The following is a 17,631-nucleotide window of genomic DNA, read 5'->3' as shown; positions in this document are numbered from 1 at the left end:
GAGATACAAGTGTAAAAGGGGGTATGGTGGTGCAGGGGGCTTAGCCAGGTCCCACGCTCTGGCAGGTTTGGGGTTCGAGTCCTGCTTGGGGTGCCTTGCGATGGACTGGCGTCTCGTCCTGGGTGTGACCCCTCCCCCTCCAGCCTTGCGCCTTGTGTTGCCGGGTTAGGCTCCAATTTGCTGCAACCCCGCTTGGGACAAGTGGCTTCAGACAATGTGTGTGTGTGGGTGCAAGTGTATTTCATTGCAATGGCAGCTTACTGTCAAAGGTCAAGTAATTAAGGCTACAGTAGAACTTTAACCAGCAGAAGTGCATTCAGAGCTTCATTTGCTCATACACCCCAGCCCTTAGTACTTAAAACATCTAAATAAATTCATACATTAATAACTAAATGCTATCTTGTACATTTTATTAACTTTTACATCTCCCCTCACTGGCTTGCAGACAGCTCTCAGAAGAGAATGCCAACCTGCAAGAACACGTGGAGAAAGAGAGCAAAGAGAAGAAGCGCCTAAGTCGCAACAACGAGGAGTTACTGTGGCGTCTGCAGACAGGAGAACTGAGCCCCCACATGCTCTCCCCATCCTCCTCACCTGTGCACCGCACTTCCCCAGGGCCCTCCTCACCTTCCCGGCTCAACCCCTTCCCCAGATGAGCAACGAGGGTGATAGAGCCCCTTCATTCATTTGCCTACACCACACTGTAAACTAACACCTTTTTACTTTCTCTGTCTTGGAGGCCACAACATATAAGCATCTTGTCTGAAATGTGAAAGTACAGGTTTCTTCCCACCAAGAATTTTTTGATCAACGTGTGTAAGGATGTGCCTTTCTTGGCTAAAGCATGAACTCTGTCCCAACCTTAGCTTACGCAGGCACTTAACTATAGATGAACGTAGACATCTTGCCTCAGCTTTGGAGGCTAAATTTCCCCTCCTGATTTCAAAGTGCAAAAAGCAGTCCTGATTCTATCGAACATATCATAAGTTAACAAAATGTAGCCATGGACAATTAAAAAATACAGTCCTTTTTTCTTCTTGATCCCTTCTTGTTCCTCCAAGTCTTAATTAACTGTCAGACCAACATGAACTCAAAGGACATAAGCCAAAATGTTTTGTAAGGTCACTTTTGCAAGAGGTATATCCAGATATCTGTAGCAAGGAAAAAGGATTAAAAGCACACAAAAGCCTGTTACTACAAAGTGGTCATCTTCATCTGTTCTGTACATAGCAACTTCTTCTATTGAAGGTACAAGATTGAGGCAGTCTGAAGTGAAGAAATCTAAACCACAAAGAAGCACCTTAGCTTTTCTGGTCCTTTGTCCAAGAGGCCTTCAATAACCTTCATACCAGCAGTCTCAATTGGAAAAGTGTCAGCCTGGTTGGTTTAACCCAGGAATGTTTTTTTACCCAAGTTAGCTTCACCCAGGACAATATTCTTATGCTTAGTACAGAATAATCGTACCTGAACTGATGCTTGTCTGCTCAGCCTTTTCCTGGATTAACCTCAATTGCAAAGCCTTGCTTTCAACACCTTTTAAGAGTTGCACCTTATCTTCACACATGAGAAGATCCTATTTGGGATAATGTAATCACAGATGATTCCTAGCTGAGGTATTTCTGCTTGGGACTGTCCTATGTATTACTTCAGCTCTGGGAATATCCAGGAGTCTAACAAGAATCCACCCAGACAGGCAGCTGTCCAACCTGACATGGTCATACTGGAGATTCTGGTTTTACCCAAAGTGCTCCTGCTGAAGAATTTATTGCAAAATGCACCTTGACAGAAGAAAGGCAAAAACATTTGGCTGCAATTTTGTGGATAGCAAGAATGAACTTATGGCCCAAGGGGATACTGGTGTCACAATTGCTGTTTTTTTCATGAGAATATTTGTATATTACTGGAAAATTTGCCATGTAAAGCAAGCATGTAAGTCTTCCAATTGTTACAAGTAACCTCGGATTGTCGTGAATTTTATTATACTGTTTGCAGAGGTTAGAAGATCATGTATTATAGCGCAGGTAGAATTCAAATGTCCTCTCATTCAGGAGTAGTACTGAGTAAAAACTGTCTTGAATGGTAGCAGGGGATGTATTGTGTACTAGAATGAAAAAACTTAGTGTCACTGTACTGTAACATTCAGGGATTTTTTCTGTGTCAGTCCATCTGTGGTTTGTTCTCTTTTTTCTGTATTATTAAATATCATCAATGTTTGTAGGCTAGCAAAGAGACATGCAGACGTTAATGCAAACGAGTGATGGAATTCCACTCGAGGCATGATCTTCAGCATGAGCTGAGGGGAGCCAAATGTCAGTAGGTGGATAGGATTGCTTTTATTTTTTACTTGTGTTATTTTTCTTTTTGGTTATTTATTTTTAAACTGGAACCAATTTCCGTGATAGCTGGCAGACTAGTAAGTTATGCATGGCTTTATACTCACCTGCACTTCTAAAACAAGCCTTGTGAGAATATATAAAGCGTACAGCTGGGAAGGGACCTGGATTGTTGCACATCATTTGTCCATGTGGAGTCTCAGCCTGTTCAAGCAAGAAGTACTTGGGTGTAATAAGTCAAAATGAATATGTGTTGTAGTTAAAATAGGGATTCTACACAAAGACAAGCAAACTGACTGTATTTTTCACTATATACTTGTAAAATTGTTTTTTTATTACTTATTTGCACCTTTATTATAACAGATGTGAAGATATTCTGAAAGTCCTTTTTAATGGGACTTGAGAATGAACAGATGTTTACAGGAAAAAAATCATCTGTAAAAAATACTTTAAAATGTATAATTTTAAGAGAATTTTTTTAATCTATTGAAAGACAGTTGCATTTGGTGTATTTAAAATACAGAAATGTTTACAGAATTTTGAACAGCAACTGTGGGAACATAGGAATGTTTTTCTTAAAAGAAGACAAAAGGAAATAGATCTTGAATATTATTATTTCAAGATAATCCTCCAATGATCTTAAGTTTGATGTCTCTAATATCAATGTAAACAAATTATTGATCTAATTTAGATTATTTTACTTTAATGTTATTCACATTTTTAACTTTTTCCTCAGTTAAGGCCCAGTTGAACACTTTAACACCTTCTTCTCAGCTGAGACATGAGCCACATGATTCATTGATTGTGACGGAATGTCCCTCTGCCAGTAACGGAACTAATTATCTGTATTCAGGATAGTTTAAAAATTTTCAGTTATCACAATTTGTGCAAGCTTGACCTTTTTATACAGTTTGTTATACTGTGATCTTACAAATTAGAGTACACTTAAAACTCTGTATCTCTGTATTCCAGTAGTCCTTCATAAATGAATATGATGTTGGCCATTATAGACAATTTTTTCCAGTGAAGTAATTTTTCTGGAAGAGTCTTTAGTCTCAGCCTGGAGAAAAGTGCAACATAAAATTTTCTTTTGTAGTTCATCTTATGTTGAAACAAAGTGTCAGTCCATGACATTTGCTGCATGAGGATCCATTTAATAGTATTTTGTCTTGCATTTACATTGCAAATTAATGTTTGTGGCCTGGAGTAGCAGAAACTCTGCTGCAGCCCTGTGGGTTGAATTCACTGCTGCATTAATGCCACATGAAAATTAAGGCTCCGGTTTGGTATTTGAACAGCAAGTCTTGTTGCATCATATCTGAGCAACAGTAAACTGTTGTAAGTTACAAAAATAAAACTATGACCCTTTCCTAATATGGACCAAAACACAAATTGTAAGGATCTGAATCTCCTGCACATTTTCACAGCTGCAATCCTTCAGGTTTTTTAAGAGTTACAGTTAACCAGCGAACAACTCAAAACATACCAAAACCACCTCAGCTACAGGGGATACTTGGAATCACAAGACTCAACTGTCCTACCAGCTGCAAAAAAGAATATTTATACAGTATATAGTTTATATCACAGTTTATATAAGCCTGCACTCTGAGAGCAAATCCTGAAAACAGGAGCATTTTTTAAATTAAATCTCACACTTTCTCTGTGGGCTACACGTCTGCTTTCAGAGTAAAATCTAAAAAAATATCGGTACGCAAATTATATATATGAAAGTATCCTTGATATCAGGTAGTGAAGCTGCACTAGCTGCTTCTATGTCCTCTGGACATTACCCAACGAATGTCTGCTCTTTGTAGGTTAACTAGTGTAGGCCACTGTTAGGGGATTATGGGGGCATTTATAAAATAAATTTGACACTTTTTTGTTGTGTTCCTTACTTTGATTGTACAGTTATATGGATGTTATTTACAGAAATATGTAAGCCATGTCTCTGCATATGTTAATACAAAAAGCATGTCTGTTGTAGCAAGTTGTTGTCTGTTTTTTTTTTTACTATTTTATGAGAGCTGTAATGTACCTTAGAACATTAAAACTGGGGATTCTGTTCCGAAACTGAAAAGAATTGTATGTATGTGTTGACACATTTTATTGAAAATGGGCCAAATTATTAAAAGCTGGTGACAAAAAGTTGACGCCGGTGTTTTGCTTTATTAAATGTAATACTCATACCCTCCACCCTATGTTGTTATCTTCAGTCTTTTCCTTTTGTATATATAGGAAGAATTATAAATGCATTATTTTTCAAACCGTAACATCGATCTTTCCAGCTTTGAAAATCCTGTTTTACATATTGCACAATGCTTTAAAAAGATCCACACAAACCTTGTTCAAAGAATATACATATGTTCTGTGTTTATTGTGTCAAGTAAGACTGTCCAGTAAATGTGTGCAAACACACCTTAGCACAATAATGTCATAATTACACCGCAGTGCATGAGAAGCAGGATTTTGCAACGTAGGAGGGTGGGAAACACCTCACGTAGAATGCGGTGAAACACTTCCTTGGCGCTAGAGCCTAAGTGAGGATCCGTTAAGGAGCGTCCCTTTGAACAAACATTTACACTTACATTTAGGTCACGTATAGGTCTACGTTACACTTATGGCCATTCCTAAGTGCTGTAGCTGTGTCGTTAAGACAGTATTCCAAGGGAGAAATAACTCGACGTCCACAGATCCTGTTACAACAGTTTTTCTCGATGGTGAAACTTCTGGATCTACAAGCAAGGCAGGTGAGTGGAGATTCTTTCAGGACTTTAATTTTTGGACTCCACAGGTACTTCATCTTTCCATATAGTTCTCCTAATGCCCGAAGCATATTGCTGCTCTCTTTCTCATTAACTCTTTCCAGTCCAGATTTGGTGTGTGCAGGGGCATAACAATGTATATCAGGTAGTGAGGAGCAAAAAAAAAAAAACAATATTACTTAATGATGTTACACAAAAAAATTTGGGGGACAAAATAGGCTTGCTTTGAATACTTGCTTTTCTGCATGGGTGGGCATCCCTTGATGGTTACAGTGTTTAGTTAAACCTTTTTTTGTGCTTTAGATCTCACTTTAGGTTCAGGGGAATGTCATCACTAATGCAATGCCCGCTGAACACTTGAACTAGACAAGCTACAGCTGACAAGCTATTAGTACACGACGGACATTGGCTTGAAAACCTGGATTGCCACTGACTAACACCAGGTACAAATTCTGAACCCTTCCTTTCATAGCATGTATCATTAATATTCACATCTTTCTTCATCGTGAGGATGCCTTTTTTCTTACCAAATACAGGGCTGAGATGAAGCGTCTTCACGTAATCGAACCTGTGGTGGGTATGTTTGCCTTCGCATTGTTCATGACATATCCAGTGGTTCAACAGTATGTCTATAGACGCCTTTGGGAGCAGCTCACCAGTTCTCCCTACCCAAGTGACCTGAACTTCAGTCACTGTGTGGTCGACAACAGCACACTGAGCAGGCAGCATGAGGTGAGAAAGGGGTCAGCATGCAAAAGGGTGAATGGTTGTAATCCACCAAGCCTTACAGAGATGTCTTTTGTATGGAAAGAGTATAGTGTTACACAGGCAGGTTTGCCAAGGAGTCAAGTTCACCTTTGTTATTCTTCATGTTGTTCTAAAGGAATTTTACAACTAGTTAACAGATACCACAGTGGTTAAATAGTTGTACTTGTAAAATGTACAGTTGTGGGGATAATTAATGTGAGGTTGTACGTTTGGTTACCTGTTTAACTGTACTTTGAGTAACTATTTCACTGGCACTTAAAAACATATGGTGGTGAAAATGACAAAATTGCGAGCTGGTTAGCCCACTTTGAATAACACCAGTTAATTTCATATGTATTTCAAGTTCCTAATGCACAAATTGTATTTTTTTTGTATTGTATTTGAGATGTACGGCGGTTTGGAGAAAAGCGTCTCCTAAATAAATGAATGCAAATGTAAATGTTTTCAGATAACTTTGTTTAAGCTACGCCTGATAAGGAAAGCTTTTGTTTTATTTGGAAAGAATTTAACAAAGTCTTTGCTAGTTTTACGGCACATTCTTACTTTCTTGGTCTGATTCTTTCTTTGCCCTCAGGAGGTGCAACGGGAGGCATCGCTTTTTTTCCTGTACAGCGAGCTCTGCATTATGCTCCCCAGCCTCATCATCTCCCTGCCTCTTGTCTCCTACAGCGACCACCATGGTCGCAAGGTAGCCATCATCCCCCCACTGGCTGGGGAGGTTGTCTTTGCCCTCACCTATACTGTGGTGAGCCGCTTTTCATTGAGCCTCAAATTTTTGCTGGGCGCTGCCTTTGTGTCAGGTGTCCTGGGGGGCCCCTTCTCACTAGTGGGGGGCTGCTTCGCCTATGTGGCAGACCGCTGCGGCCAAGCCGAGGAAGGTGGAAAGAAGACAGTGCATATGGCAGTGCTGGATATGATCCTGGGTGCACTGTCGGGCTTGGCATCCCTCTGCTCAGGCTTCTTTATCCAAACAGCTGGATTCACCTGGCCCTTTCTAACTGCAGGCTTACTACACCTCACGAACCTAGGATATGTGCTCTGCATCCTCCAGGAGACTGTAGTGGTGCCACCTATCTCTGCCCCTTCCAATGACTCCTGCCAGCGGTCTCACATGGAGGACCTGCGTGGACGCCTCCAGGGCGTGTACCTCCTCTTTGCGACCTCCAGCCGGCAGAGAAGCATCTTGCTATCCATCATTCTACTGGCTTTTGGGTTTTACAAGGTGGCCAACCAGGGTGGCATGTCCATCTTCATTTTGTATGAGCTCAACATGCCACTGTGTTGGAATGAAGTGCTGGTGGGCTATGGCTCAGCACTTTCTGCTGCAGTCTACATGACAAGCTTTGCCGGAGTTTACATCCTCTCACTCTGCCTGCATGATGCTTACATTGTCCTCCTCGGCCTCCTGTCTACTGTTGCTGGCCTGGTCATGGCTGCTTTCGCCAAGACAACCCTGCTCATGTTCCTGGGTAAGAAAAGAAGTACCTGAGCAGTCATTTCTGATTTCATCAGTCACATCAGAACCTTCAGAACATCTTTGATGCGATCTATGTAGATGTTACCTCTGGTGTTAAGTGTTTGATAGAGATGTTGCCAACTGATTTGCAGTGAGGGTGCCCCTGGTCTTCTCCATCATGCCAGCACCAGTTCTGAGATCCATGATGTCCAAAATAGTTCTTAGCTCCGAGCAAGGTAAGCACAGATGAATCCAGTACATCATCTTAAGATCACTGAGTTCTCACTTATTTGAAACTATCATTGAGAGATCTCTTAGAGCTGCAAGTGACTTTGCTTTCAAAGATGGTCACAAAGCCTGGGACAGAATTTTAATTACCTAGTAAATACATCCCCTGTAATTCGATCTCCTTATACATGGTTTTATACTTATCCAGTCTGTGATTATTAATACCGCTTATCCTTAATCTGTCTGCATTTTCATTAATTCAGTCTTACATCTAGTCCAGCCCTAACATTTGGTGTGGATTTATAAACTGAGAGCACTTTTGGAAATTGTACCAAGTGGTTGTGTAAGAGAGACCATGAGAAGTACTGCATTGTGGGAACTATGCGTTCACCCTTAGTTGAGGTTTGACCCTCTGTGGTCTTGCTTTCATACTCACAATTGTGTGTGCTTCCGCTGTTTTGGACCATTGTGCTGTAATGAACTGGAATTTTTCCCCGTAAGAAATAATGGAATAAGCAATTTAATGATTCAGTTTTTTTTATATTTAGTCTATTTTCAGGAACTAAATAGGACTCAATGACAGGAGATCTGCCTTCAACCATAATTTGGGAGGAAGGAACTGCCAACTATTAAATATGACACTCCATTATTTTCCTTCCTTTCAACCCCACTCCTTGCCAGGTGCCATGTTTGCCTGTGTGGCCTTTGTGGAAATGCTGAGTATAGGTGCAGCCTTCACAGTGTTCAGCAGCACGTATGCGGCCTCTGCCTCCTGGTTCTCGGGCTTCAGCTTTCTACTGGCCTCTGCCTTGACACTCATTCCCATGGTTCTCATTAGGTAAGTGATCTACCAGTCAAACTAAAGAGCAAATAACCGCTACAACAGACTGAATCACTCAGTTTTCTACTGTTATGAGTCACCGCTTGATATGGTGAATTACAGATTATCATCTTGCACAGAACAATGCAAAACAATATTTGCTTCTAATTCTCCCTGTGCTTACACAAAATCTGCTTTCATTCTGTGGTAGCACTTATCTTACTGCACATGTGAATATTTTAGCTCCCAGCAATAATGACACATTTGTTCAAAATTGGATGCATGCATTCTGTTTCCGCCCATCCAGCTGGGTTTTGTGCTTGCATCTGGATGTAACGGATGAAATCCATGGACTCACAAGTGAGGAGACAGAGTCTGCTCAGGAAACACTACAGATGTCCAGCTGAGATCTGAGATGAAGGACAGATTCTTCACCACTCTGTCCTGGTGAATGGCCTCAGTCTATAGTGTCCATGGTATGCCACAGAGGAGCACCCTTAGTGGACACCTGCAGAATGGACAAGAAGTCATTGAGACTTCTCAGAGCCTACCTGCACCCTACCTAGCTGTTACATATCACGAATCATCAAGTTGATATTTTAAAATGTTTATTATTACAACCTTTTAAAATGTTTATTGAGCCTCATGTGTTTTCAGATGGATCTAAATTATACATTAATTTTAATTAATGGCAAACAACATGCTTTAAAGACAGTAAACAAGTTTTCCTACTATATTTAGATTCTTTGTTTTGATATATTTTTTCATTTCAGTGATCCATTAAATCCAGGCGAAGGTTTTCTAGATAATCATAATGGCCAGAGAAAATTAAGGGTTTCATCTTTCCCATTGAATTTTCCATAGCTTCACATAGAATGCAGAAAAATAGCAGAAAACCCATTTAAATTATTACAGTGTATTGTGCTGCAGTTCCGCAGTGTCCATATCTGGTAAACTTTAAAAAGACAACATAACTTCTATTACCAATATTTTGATTCAATGTATATTACCATTAACATTGTACTATATCATGTAGAAAAAAACAACAAGGAATATTGTTAAAAAAAACTAAGTTTATTTTCTTTGCTTTTGTAATTGTAAAAAATATTTTAATGACAGGGAAAATATAAACATTAATATTCTCATTTATCTCAATACAGTGTTTGTACATTGTAAGCTTTGCACTTTCAAAATTAAATAAAGTACTGTATTTACATTCATCTCATTTTGTTTAAGAACAATCAGAGAAGGCTTTTGGTGAAGCAAAATAAACACAGAAATGAAAATGTGAAATTCACAGCACAAAAAATAAATCCAATCAATAGCAATTCCGAGATCTAATATTCCAGAAAAATGAGGATGTCAGTTTCATAAACAGCTGGATTCTGCCAAATGACACATAATTTGCCTGTACAAAAACACCCTCATCCACTCATCTGAAAGAGCCCATATGGACTCTGTCTGACTGAACAGTATCTAAATTTGATGACGACTCTGGCTAACCTCCATAGTGATTGGTTCAATCTGAATGGATCATATTCCCTTGTCAAGCTATGTGCTTATAGATGCGCTGCGCTTGCTTATTTTCTGTTCAGGAATAGGCTCATCATATCTATTGGCAATGGGAAAACAATAGTGGAGTTCTTCTCAGCAGCAACAGTGTTGAGGGTCTGCAAATAGCGCAACTGCAAGGCAGAAGGCGACTCGGCAATCACTAGAGACGCCTCTTTCAGTGCCCTTGATGCATTCATCTCACCCTCTGCTGCGATCACCTGGAGAGAGAAATATCAGGAGTTTACAGTGAGCTGTTGTTAGCACTAGAAAAAAATATTTTATGAGTTTAACCCTATTTCCAATTTAGCATGTAGCTAAGACTGTAATGATAAATTATTAAAATAAACTTTATACATTCCAGAGGGAAACTGCATGGTTGAAGCAGAATATTATGTACAACATCAGTACTCACAAAAGTACATACATACAGTGAAGACACAGAGATAAGTAGATTAATAAGTTAGGTAATAAGCAATTATATTTTTACAACAGATGGCACAGTGAAGTGAGGTGGTGTTAGGTGTACTGAGATGGAACAGAGCAGAGTAAATAAAGTACAGTGAGTTTGTGACAGCACAGTTGTCCAGCTGCCTTGCTCTTCCATTCCCCTTCCTTCATCGGTGTGAGCTCACCTTGGCTCTTGCCTCCCGCGCAGCCTCAGCCTCAGCCGCCATGGCCCTCTGTAGCTGCTGGGGTAGCTTAACATCCTTGATCTCTACCCGTTCCACCTTGATGCCCCAAGAGTCTGTGGCCTCATCCAAGCTTGCCTGTAGAGCAAGACAAGAACAGAGAAGATCTGAGATGTAGACTAGAGCAGGAAAATTCTTGAAACAAGCTTAACTGATTTAACCCTCTCAAGGCCAAGTTAATAGTGACAGGTGGAAAAATAATTACCAGCTGATGCTAATTTGCAACATCTGTCTGAAAAGGGTTAAGTAAAAGAAGGTCAAAGGAGCAGTCATATCACATACGAGTGTTAGAAAAGAGCATTCACTATCTAATCTACCTGGGAGTCAGCACTGCCAAAATGAACACTCCCAAAATCATTCAAGATAATAACTGTACAATTAACTGCAATACTGCCTCTAGAGACACATGTGGGAGCTCATTCTTTTTGGGCCTAAGAACTTCACAGAGTTTGGTAGCTAAAATAATCCAGCTACTAATAGCCCGAGGATGGTACCTGCATGCTGTGTGAGATCCCTTCTCGGTCAGACAGCAACTCTGCCAGGTTTTTGGTGCCAAGAACATTCCGCAGGGTGGTCTGAGCCAGCAAGCGTGTAGAACAGTCGGCATCGGACACATTGGCAACAGATGAGATGGGAGAGCTGACCCGGAAATAGACAACTCCATCTACACTCACCGTAACGGAGTCCTTGGTCAGGATCTGCCATAACAAAGAGGAGCTATTATATGTGGACGCAAGAATCATTCTTAAACATAAGGTGCATAGGCCTGTGATTAGATTCCATTTCTTGGTGCAGTGGATCCAGTATTGATTCATGTATATTTGAAATATGGCATTCGAATTAAAGTCCAATTGACACCGGAATACTGGACAGCAGTATATATTTTTCCAGAAAGGGCCCAAGCACAGAGATTCCCTTTCTTAAAGTTTGCAAAGCAGGCTCTTCTTCACGTTTTGCAACATTTGTTATCCATTGTGTTTTTTAAATTGTAATATATCCATCAAGAAGGGGGCGCAGTGGTGCAGTGGGTTGGACCGGGTCCTACTCTCCAGTGGGTCTGGGGTTCGAGTCCCACTTGGGGTGCCTTGTGGCGGACTGGCGTCCCGTCCTGGGTGTGTCCCCTCCCCCTCCGGCCTTACGCCCTGTGTTACCGGGTAGGCTCCGGTTCCCCGCGACCCCGTATGGTACAAGCGGTTCCGAAAATTACCGCTTGACCTCAGCAGAGTGGCAGTCATTTGGAGCCTATCCCAGAAGCACTGGGTACAAGACTGAGGGGAGGCACACCCAGGATAAGATGACAATCCAGTACAGCCACTTACACATTACAGGCAATTCAGAGTAACCAGTTCACCTGAACTGCATGTATTTTGGGCTGTGGGAAGAAGCCAGAGCACCCAGAGGAAACCCAAACAGATACAGGAAGAACTTGTAAACTCCACACAGACTGAGACATCAAAACAACATTCTCTCACACCACCCAGGCATTGTGATGCAGCAGTGCTATTTGCTGCACAATCATGCTGCCCTAAACTGAAATACAAATTATTTTTTATTTGACTTCCATAGTTTTTTTTTTTCAGGAACATACATACATACATATATATATATATATATATATATACACACACACACACATATAAACAGTACATACATACACACACACATATAGTATACAAAACATTGGAAACAACAGATTTTTGGAGTAACAGAGACTGCTTCCCCCATATAGTCCATGGTTCCGAGGATGGACTGTACTGACTATTCAGGGTAAATTTAAATGTAATACATTCATCACACAGAGCCTACAAAATGACAGCTGATGTGGGCAAGAAGGAGCCAAGTTTTACCTCTTGGGGAGGAATGTCAAATGACACGGTTCTCATGTCCACCTTCACAAAGGAGTCAGTGCATGGCAGTACAAAAAAAATGCCTGCGTCAACATGAAAGAAGAGACTAAGCTCTACACTGCATCCTAAAGTCACAATGGCACACAGTCTTGCATGTTAAATAAAGTCACAATTTTAGCTCTATCTTTTAAATTTCACTTAAGTGTTCTCAGAGAAGGGGGGGGCACAGTGGCACGGCGGGCTTGGCCGGGTCCTGCTCTCTGGCAGGTCTGGGGTTTGAGTTCTTCTTTGAGTCCTTGCGATGGACTGGCATCCCATCTGGGATGTGTCCCCTCCGCCTCCAGCCCTGTGCTGTTAGGTTAGGCTCAGGCTCACTGTGACCCCACTCGGGACAAGCGATTTCAGACAGTGTGTGTGTCAAGCCAGCTGTGCCACCACGTCCCCATGTGTGTTCTCAGAGAAATGATTTTATTCTGATAATGCAAAACATGCAAGACCCAAGGCATACTGCTGGTCATTCCCAGCACCTGTTAACTAGCTGAGTGAATGATCAAGCTCTGCTCTCACCTGGTCCTTTGGCTTTCTTGTCTGTTATGCGGCCCAGTCTGAATATGACTGCGCGTTCATACTCTTGAACAATCTGAGCAGAGACAATACATAGAATTCAATTTTCAATATCAAATTTTGTCATATGTATTGAACAAAGTCAAATTCTTGTGCTGTAGTCCTCTCTTCCCACAATAATATACATTTGTGATTTCATTGATTTTTGGAAATGAAATACCTTGCAGTTCAGTTTTTGTACTACATTTTAAGTAATTGAAACATAATTCCCCAAAAGTGCAAAATACAAAAATGCTTTACAAATTGTTTCAGTGTGACAAATATGTGATCGTGATGGTAAGCTGTGAAATACCGCTTACATACCTTCACGCACATGAAAATGGAGATGGGAAAGGTCAATAACATCAGCAATCCAGACAGGATGACCAAGACCCATCCAAAGCATCCCAACCCTGCGGAGTAATCCTCTGCAAAAGATGACAAAATACTACAAATTAGACATCCAGTCAGTAGATGAAAACTCGTTCTTCTACAAATATTACGAACCTTTAACTAGACAACCAGGTCCTATATTATCGGTCACACATACATTTTTAAAACAAAGTTATGTTCCTCTACTAAACACCTTTACCATGCATCATGCTCTGTATTATCACGTAATTTTTTTGCAACTATGGAGAAAACAAAACTAAATGAACGCTGGTATTAAAAGCCAAGACAGTGGCAGCAAGTTTGACTTGAAACAACATTTAACTTCCCTGTCTTATCAGTGACATATAAAATTTTATTGGTCTCTGTACTTTCTCATTTCCAGTACAATCCTCAATTCTGAAATCCACTAAGTGGGTTCAAGATACATGTAACAGGAAAATTTAAAAATTCCAGATACAGTTACTTCTCTTGCATTTCTTTATCCATTCATCTAATTTCAATAAACGCTTGTCCTGAGAAGGGTCGCGGTGACCTGGAGCCTATTCCAGAAGCAATGGCTGCAAGGTTGGGAGGGTTCACCCTGGACAGGACACCAGTCCATTGTAGGGTAGCCAGCTACACACACACACACACAATCACACTAAGGGCAATTTAAAGTCACCAATTCACCTGAACTGTGTGTATTTTGAAGTGTTGAAGGAAACCAGAGCACCCGGAGGAAACCCACACAGACATGGGGAGAACATGCAAATTCCACACAGACTGAGCACCCTGCATTTATATATTTTCATGCCAAACTTTAAAACAGAAACCTCTTCGCCACTTCAGTCTTCCTGTACCCTTCCACAGTTTTTACTGTTCCAAGTTTCCCCACATTTTCACCATCCCTGAAACTCAGTTAGACATGGCGCACTCATATAATAATGTTCCTTTTCTGCTCTTGAAAACAGTTGGTAAAGATTTAACTAGATCTTAATATAACTTATAATGCAAAATGTGTTTATAATGGCTTTTTCTGCCATTGGAAGTTGTGAGTTGTATCTACAGGCCGTATATATGGTCTCTCTGGAGAAAAGGGGACTAGCTGAAGCTTTATGTACATGTATGTATATTAATTTCATGTACAAACTACGAAGACGAGTAAGGCAGGCGGGTGTTTCACAGGACCCTGCTGTAAAAAGGCGAACGAGACAGCGAGTCTCAGGAAAGTACAGAAACTTCCAGCAGAACCTTCCTGCAAGTGTTCTGAGTGAAAGAGAAGCGAACCCACTCGACGGTCGGAGCGGCGCCTCGGGGACGCGCTCACGTGCCTTCACGGCGCCATTTTAACTGGAGTTCCTCTGCTCGTCATTTTTCCTATCGAAAAAACGATCGGTTAGCCATAGCTAACACAAACGTTTCTGAGGCCACATTTCTTCATTTTAACCGTACTCCACTTTAGTGCTACTGCAACATCCGTTAGTTAGTCTGCTGAGCCACATTCAGCAGATACTTAGTTTTCTGAAAGCGACGTATTACTACTAGTATATTAGCTGCTGCGTACGCTGAACTTAAGACGGCCATATGTACAGCAGAGCAATGAAACACTCAGGTCTTTGGATTCTGGAGGGAACCCAGGCGAACAACACAGACATCGCTGGGCTCGAACCCTGTGTGTCGTCCGCTGTGCTTAGTAAACGCTACTCTACAAGACACTTTGTTTGCTGACTAAATATTGCGCAGAATTTCGAAACTTTACGGTAACGATGCGGTTGTCACTCATCCTCGTGTTTACAGAGACGTAAAGACTAAAAGTCCAACGAAAGGAACCGGCGGAGACAATAAAGGTGCAGGCTACGGCTCTCATACATTGCGCAAGACTGTGCTTCACCTTCCTGGTTGTTTCATTTAAATAACTTTTATCACGGAGATCTCTTATTCAGGATATCAACGACACGCATACGCCTTTTTTATTGAGTTACATGATAAGCTGTTGTTCTGTTCCAGTGTTCAGATGACATTTCGAAACAGTTCGGATGTCCAAGATGGTTTATCACAGAAGAAAAGCGGATCTCGTCCAGAAAGGAGCAAACTGTTCGTTGTGTCGAAAAATAGTAGCTACTGGCGAAGGGAGCTTTTGGAACTTCTCTGCCTTCTGTTAAATTCCCGTGGGCACGTGACGTGGTTTTTGAAAGGGAAATGGGGCGGCACGGTGGCACAGCGGCACAGCGAGTAGCGCTGCTGTCTCACAGCGCGTGGGTGGTGCGAGAGGACGTGGGTTCAATCCCCGCTAGTCCGTGTGGAGTTTGCATGTTGTCTGCGTGGGTTTCCTCCCGCAGTTCAATTCCTGCTGTTTAGGTTTCTGCCCCCCCGCACAATAGTTTGTGAGTGACAGAGAGAGTATGTTGTATAGATGAGTTACCCATTAGTGTACCTAGCAGCGTAAATTACCTTTGTGAATAATGTGTGTGGGCTGATAACACGAGATCGTATCCATTGGAAATCGCTTTGGACAAAAGCATCTGCTAAATAAATATAACGGTGCGACGAAATCGCACCTTGGCAGACGAGGGGATCAACTGAGAGGCTTCCATTCATTTTCTTATTGTCACACAATAATTTAATTATTGTGATGCTGGATGCTGGAGTAGCGTTAAACATTATTCAATCCATCCATCCAATCTTCAGTCACCGTTGCCAACCGTTGCGTTGGCATACGCAGGGTCGACGTGCGGTTATTGCTCCCCAAAACTATAAACATGTATTGGTAAATGTTTAAATGCTTCTGCTGTTTACGTGCGGATGTTCAACTGCGCCGGGTGTCACCGCAGGCTCTCGTCAGTGGGCCCTGCTTTCCTCGAGCGCTGTTTCTGAGCTCGTTCTCCGTGCGCGCTCGCGCTCCTGTGCGTCGCCAAGGTGGACGCTCGTCACCGCACATCTCGCAGTCCCTCCGGGCTGCTCACACTGGTGTTGGTGATCATAACAGACCTCCAGGAAAACCACCGCCTCAATTATGCTCGTGGTTTTTTTTTTCTTTTTTTGATGGATCGATTAAATAACATTGTCTAATAGAACTCTCATTTAGTCTGCTATCTCTATAGTATAAAAACATCCGTTTAATGCCATGCCTTACAAAGGATTTGCCTACTTTAACTTTGCCGTGTGTTTTTGGAGTTTGTGACTATTGTCGCATTTTTATTTGATAAAGGCAAACTGAGCTGAAGTTGTAATTGTTATTTTTACACTCATTCCTGTTTTAGGTTTTTTTTTTTTTTGTCGGGGAGTTCTGTTACAAAATCAGACTGGTGTAGCTGATGAAAAATGACCTTCGCTTCGGCTAAATCTTATGAATTATTAAGGCACACATTCGTTAGTCTTGGCAAGAGGTTACCAGTGATAATTTTATTATAGAAAAAGCCTGAATGCGAATTGAATAACTGAGTGTAAATAGACAGTAATTATCATTGTCCATGCCTTTGTTCATTATATTAAAAGTCAATGCAGCCACTCCCAGGAACATTATTCAAACACAACTTGTCCCTACAGCTCACATGACAGATAAGTTTCAGCCACCAGACTCCATGTTACGTGTCTCCACTGACAACCACACACACACCACATTCACCATCATGGCTCTTAAGAGAGGCAGGGAACAGACATATTTAATAAAAAAGAAAGGTGCACTCTGATATTCAGTCTCTGGAATATTCATAATTAATGAAAAAAAGCTCATTGGCACTAGAGATGTCTATAACCATCTACCTTTACAGTGACAGCTTGTGATCTTCAGCCTCTCCTATGACCAACACAGTAACAACCCAGCTGAGCCTGGCAGGGAGGGAGTAGTTCCCCCCGGCTCTGCCGGGAACAAACAGAGTTGTTGCTTACCCATTAAGTGCTCCCTGCTGCGTGATTGCGGTTTGCCCTGGCTTTCCATTTCCATATACGTAGGTCCTGTGCGAGGGGATGCAGCGACAGCAGCTGTGTGTTTGTCTGAGAGTGGGTATATGTCAGAGGGCAGCAGCAAAGTGTTTATAAAGCTGTCCTCCTTCTAGAGTGGGTGTGGCTTGGGCACTGAGCAGTGCCTTGTGGATGTTTGATGTAGACCTGATAGCGTGACAATCCTCAGGAAGTAAACCATGGGGATTGCCTTTTATTGCTCAGGTGAAGAGCACTAAAGTAGACCCAGGGTAAGGCGA

The 17,631-nt window shown here is 41.6% G+C and overlaps 3 protein-coding genes across 10 annotated transcripts in view; 2 read left to right on the top strand and 1 right to left on the bottom strand.

Moving 5' to 3' along the window:
* The window catches only part of mtus2a (microtubule associated tumor suppressor candidate 2a), a 68,466-nt gene extending 66,048 nt beyond the window's left edge, over positions 1 to 2,418 (top strand). For all 7 annotated transcript variants that reach the window (XM_018755363.2, XM_018755360.2, XM_018755361.2 and 4 more), the window contains one exon: positions 446 to 2,418. In XM_018755363.2, the coding sequence (XP_018610879.2) occupies positions 446 to 656 (211 nt within the window). In that variant the 3' untranslated portion in view covers positions 657 to 2,418. The remainder of the gene's footprint in view (positions 1 to 445) is intronic.
* A 2,501-nt stretch (positions 2,419 to 4,919) lies between these two features.
* slc46a3 (solute carrier family 46 member 3) lies at positions 4,920 to 8,986 on the top strand. The gene is made up of 7 exons (XM_018755112.2): positions 4,920 to 5,080; positions 5,399 to 5,538; positions 5,632 to 5,827; positions 6,438 to 7,332; positions 7,472 to 7,555; positions 8,229 to 8,385; positions 8,675 to 8,986. Exons 3-7 carry the CDS (start codon positions 5,639 to 5,641, stop codon positions 8,772 to 8,774), a joined length of 1,425 nt encoding a protein of 474 aa, XP_018610628.1. The 5' UTR covers positions 4,920 to 5,080; positions 5,399 to 5,538; positions 5,632 to 5,638; the 3' UTR covers positions 8,775 to 8,986.
* Positions 8,987 to 9,703: 717 nt separating this feature from the next.
* stoml3b (stomatin (EPB72)-like 3b) lies at positions 9,704 to 17,427 on the bottom strand. Of its 2 annotated transcripts, none has more exons than XM_018755158.1 (7): positions 17,321 to 17,427; positions 13,385 to 13,488; positions 13,025 to 13,097; positions 12,458 to 12,540; positions 11,105 to 11,308; positions 10,554 to 10,688; positions 9,704 to 10,139 (listed from the first exon to the last, which is right to left on the bottom strand). In XM_018755158.1, exons 1-7 carry the CDS (start codon positions 17,373 to 17,375, stop codon positions 9,948 to 9,950), a joined length of 846 nt encoding a protein of 281 aa, XP_018610674.1. In that variant the 5' UTR covers positions 17,376 to 17,427; the 3' UTR covers positions 9,704 to 9,947. The 2 variants fall into 2 exon arrangements, with proteins under 2 accessions (XP_018610674.1, XP_018610675.1); XM_018755159.1 differs by lacking the exon at positions 17,321 to 17,427 and adding an exon at positions 15,415 to 15,595.
* Between the last annotated feature and the right edge of the window lie 204 nt (positions 17,428 to 17,631).

Source organism: Scleropages formosus, chromosome 4, assembly GCF_900964775.1.
Source record: "Scleropages formosus chromosome 4, fSclFor1.1, whole genome shotgun sequence".
Lineage (NCBI taxonomy): Eukaryota > Metazoa > Chordata > Actinopteri > Osteoglossiformes > Osteoglossidae > Scleropages > Scleropages formosus.
Note: the sequence above shows the minus strand (reverse complement) of the source record. Positions and strands in the feature narration are given on the sequence as shown.

Coding starts and splice junctions, on each gene's coding strand:
- stoml3b (XM_018755158.1), bottom strand. CDS start 17,375: ATGGAAATGGAAAGCCAGGGCAAACCGCAATCACGCAGCAGGGAGCAC. Junction 13,489..17,320: donor CAGCAGGGAGCACTTAATGG/GTAAGCAACAAC, acceptor CATCTTTTGCAG/AGGATTACTCCGCAGGGTTG. Junction 13,098..13,384: donor CCATTTTCATGTGCGTGAAG/GTATGTAAGCGG, acceptor GTCTCTGCTCAG/ATTGTTCAAGAGTATGAACG.
- slc46a3 (XM_018755112.2), top strand. CDS start 5,639: ATGAAGCGTCTTCACGTAATCGAACCTGTGGTGGGTATGTTTGCCTTC. Junction 5,828..6,437: donor CACTGAGCAGGCAGCATGAG/GTGAGAAAGGGG, acceptor CTTTGCCCTCAG/GAGGTGCAACGGGAGGCATC. Junction 7,556..8,228: donor AGTTCTTAGCTCCGAGCAAG/GTAAGCACAGAT, acceptor ACTCCTTGCCAG/GTGCCATGTTTGCCTGTGTG.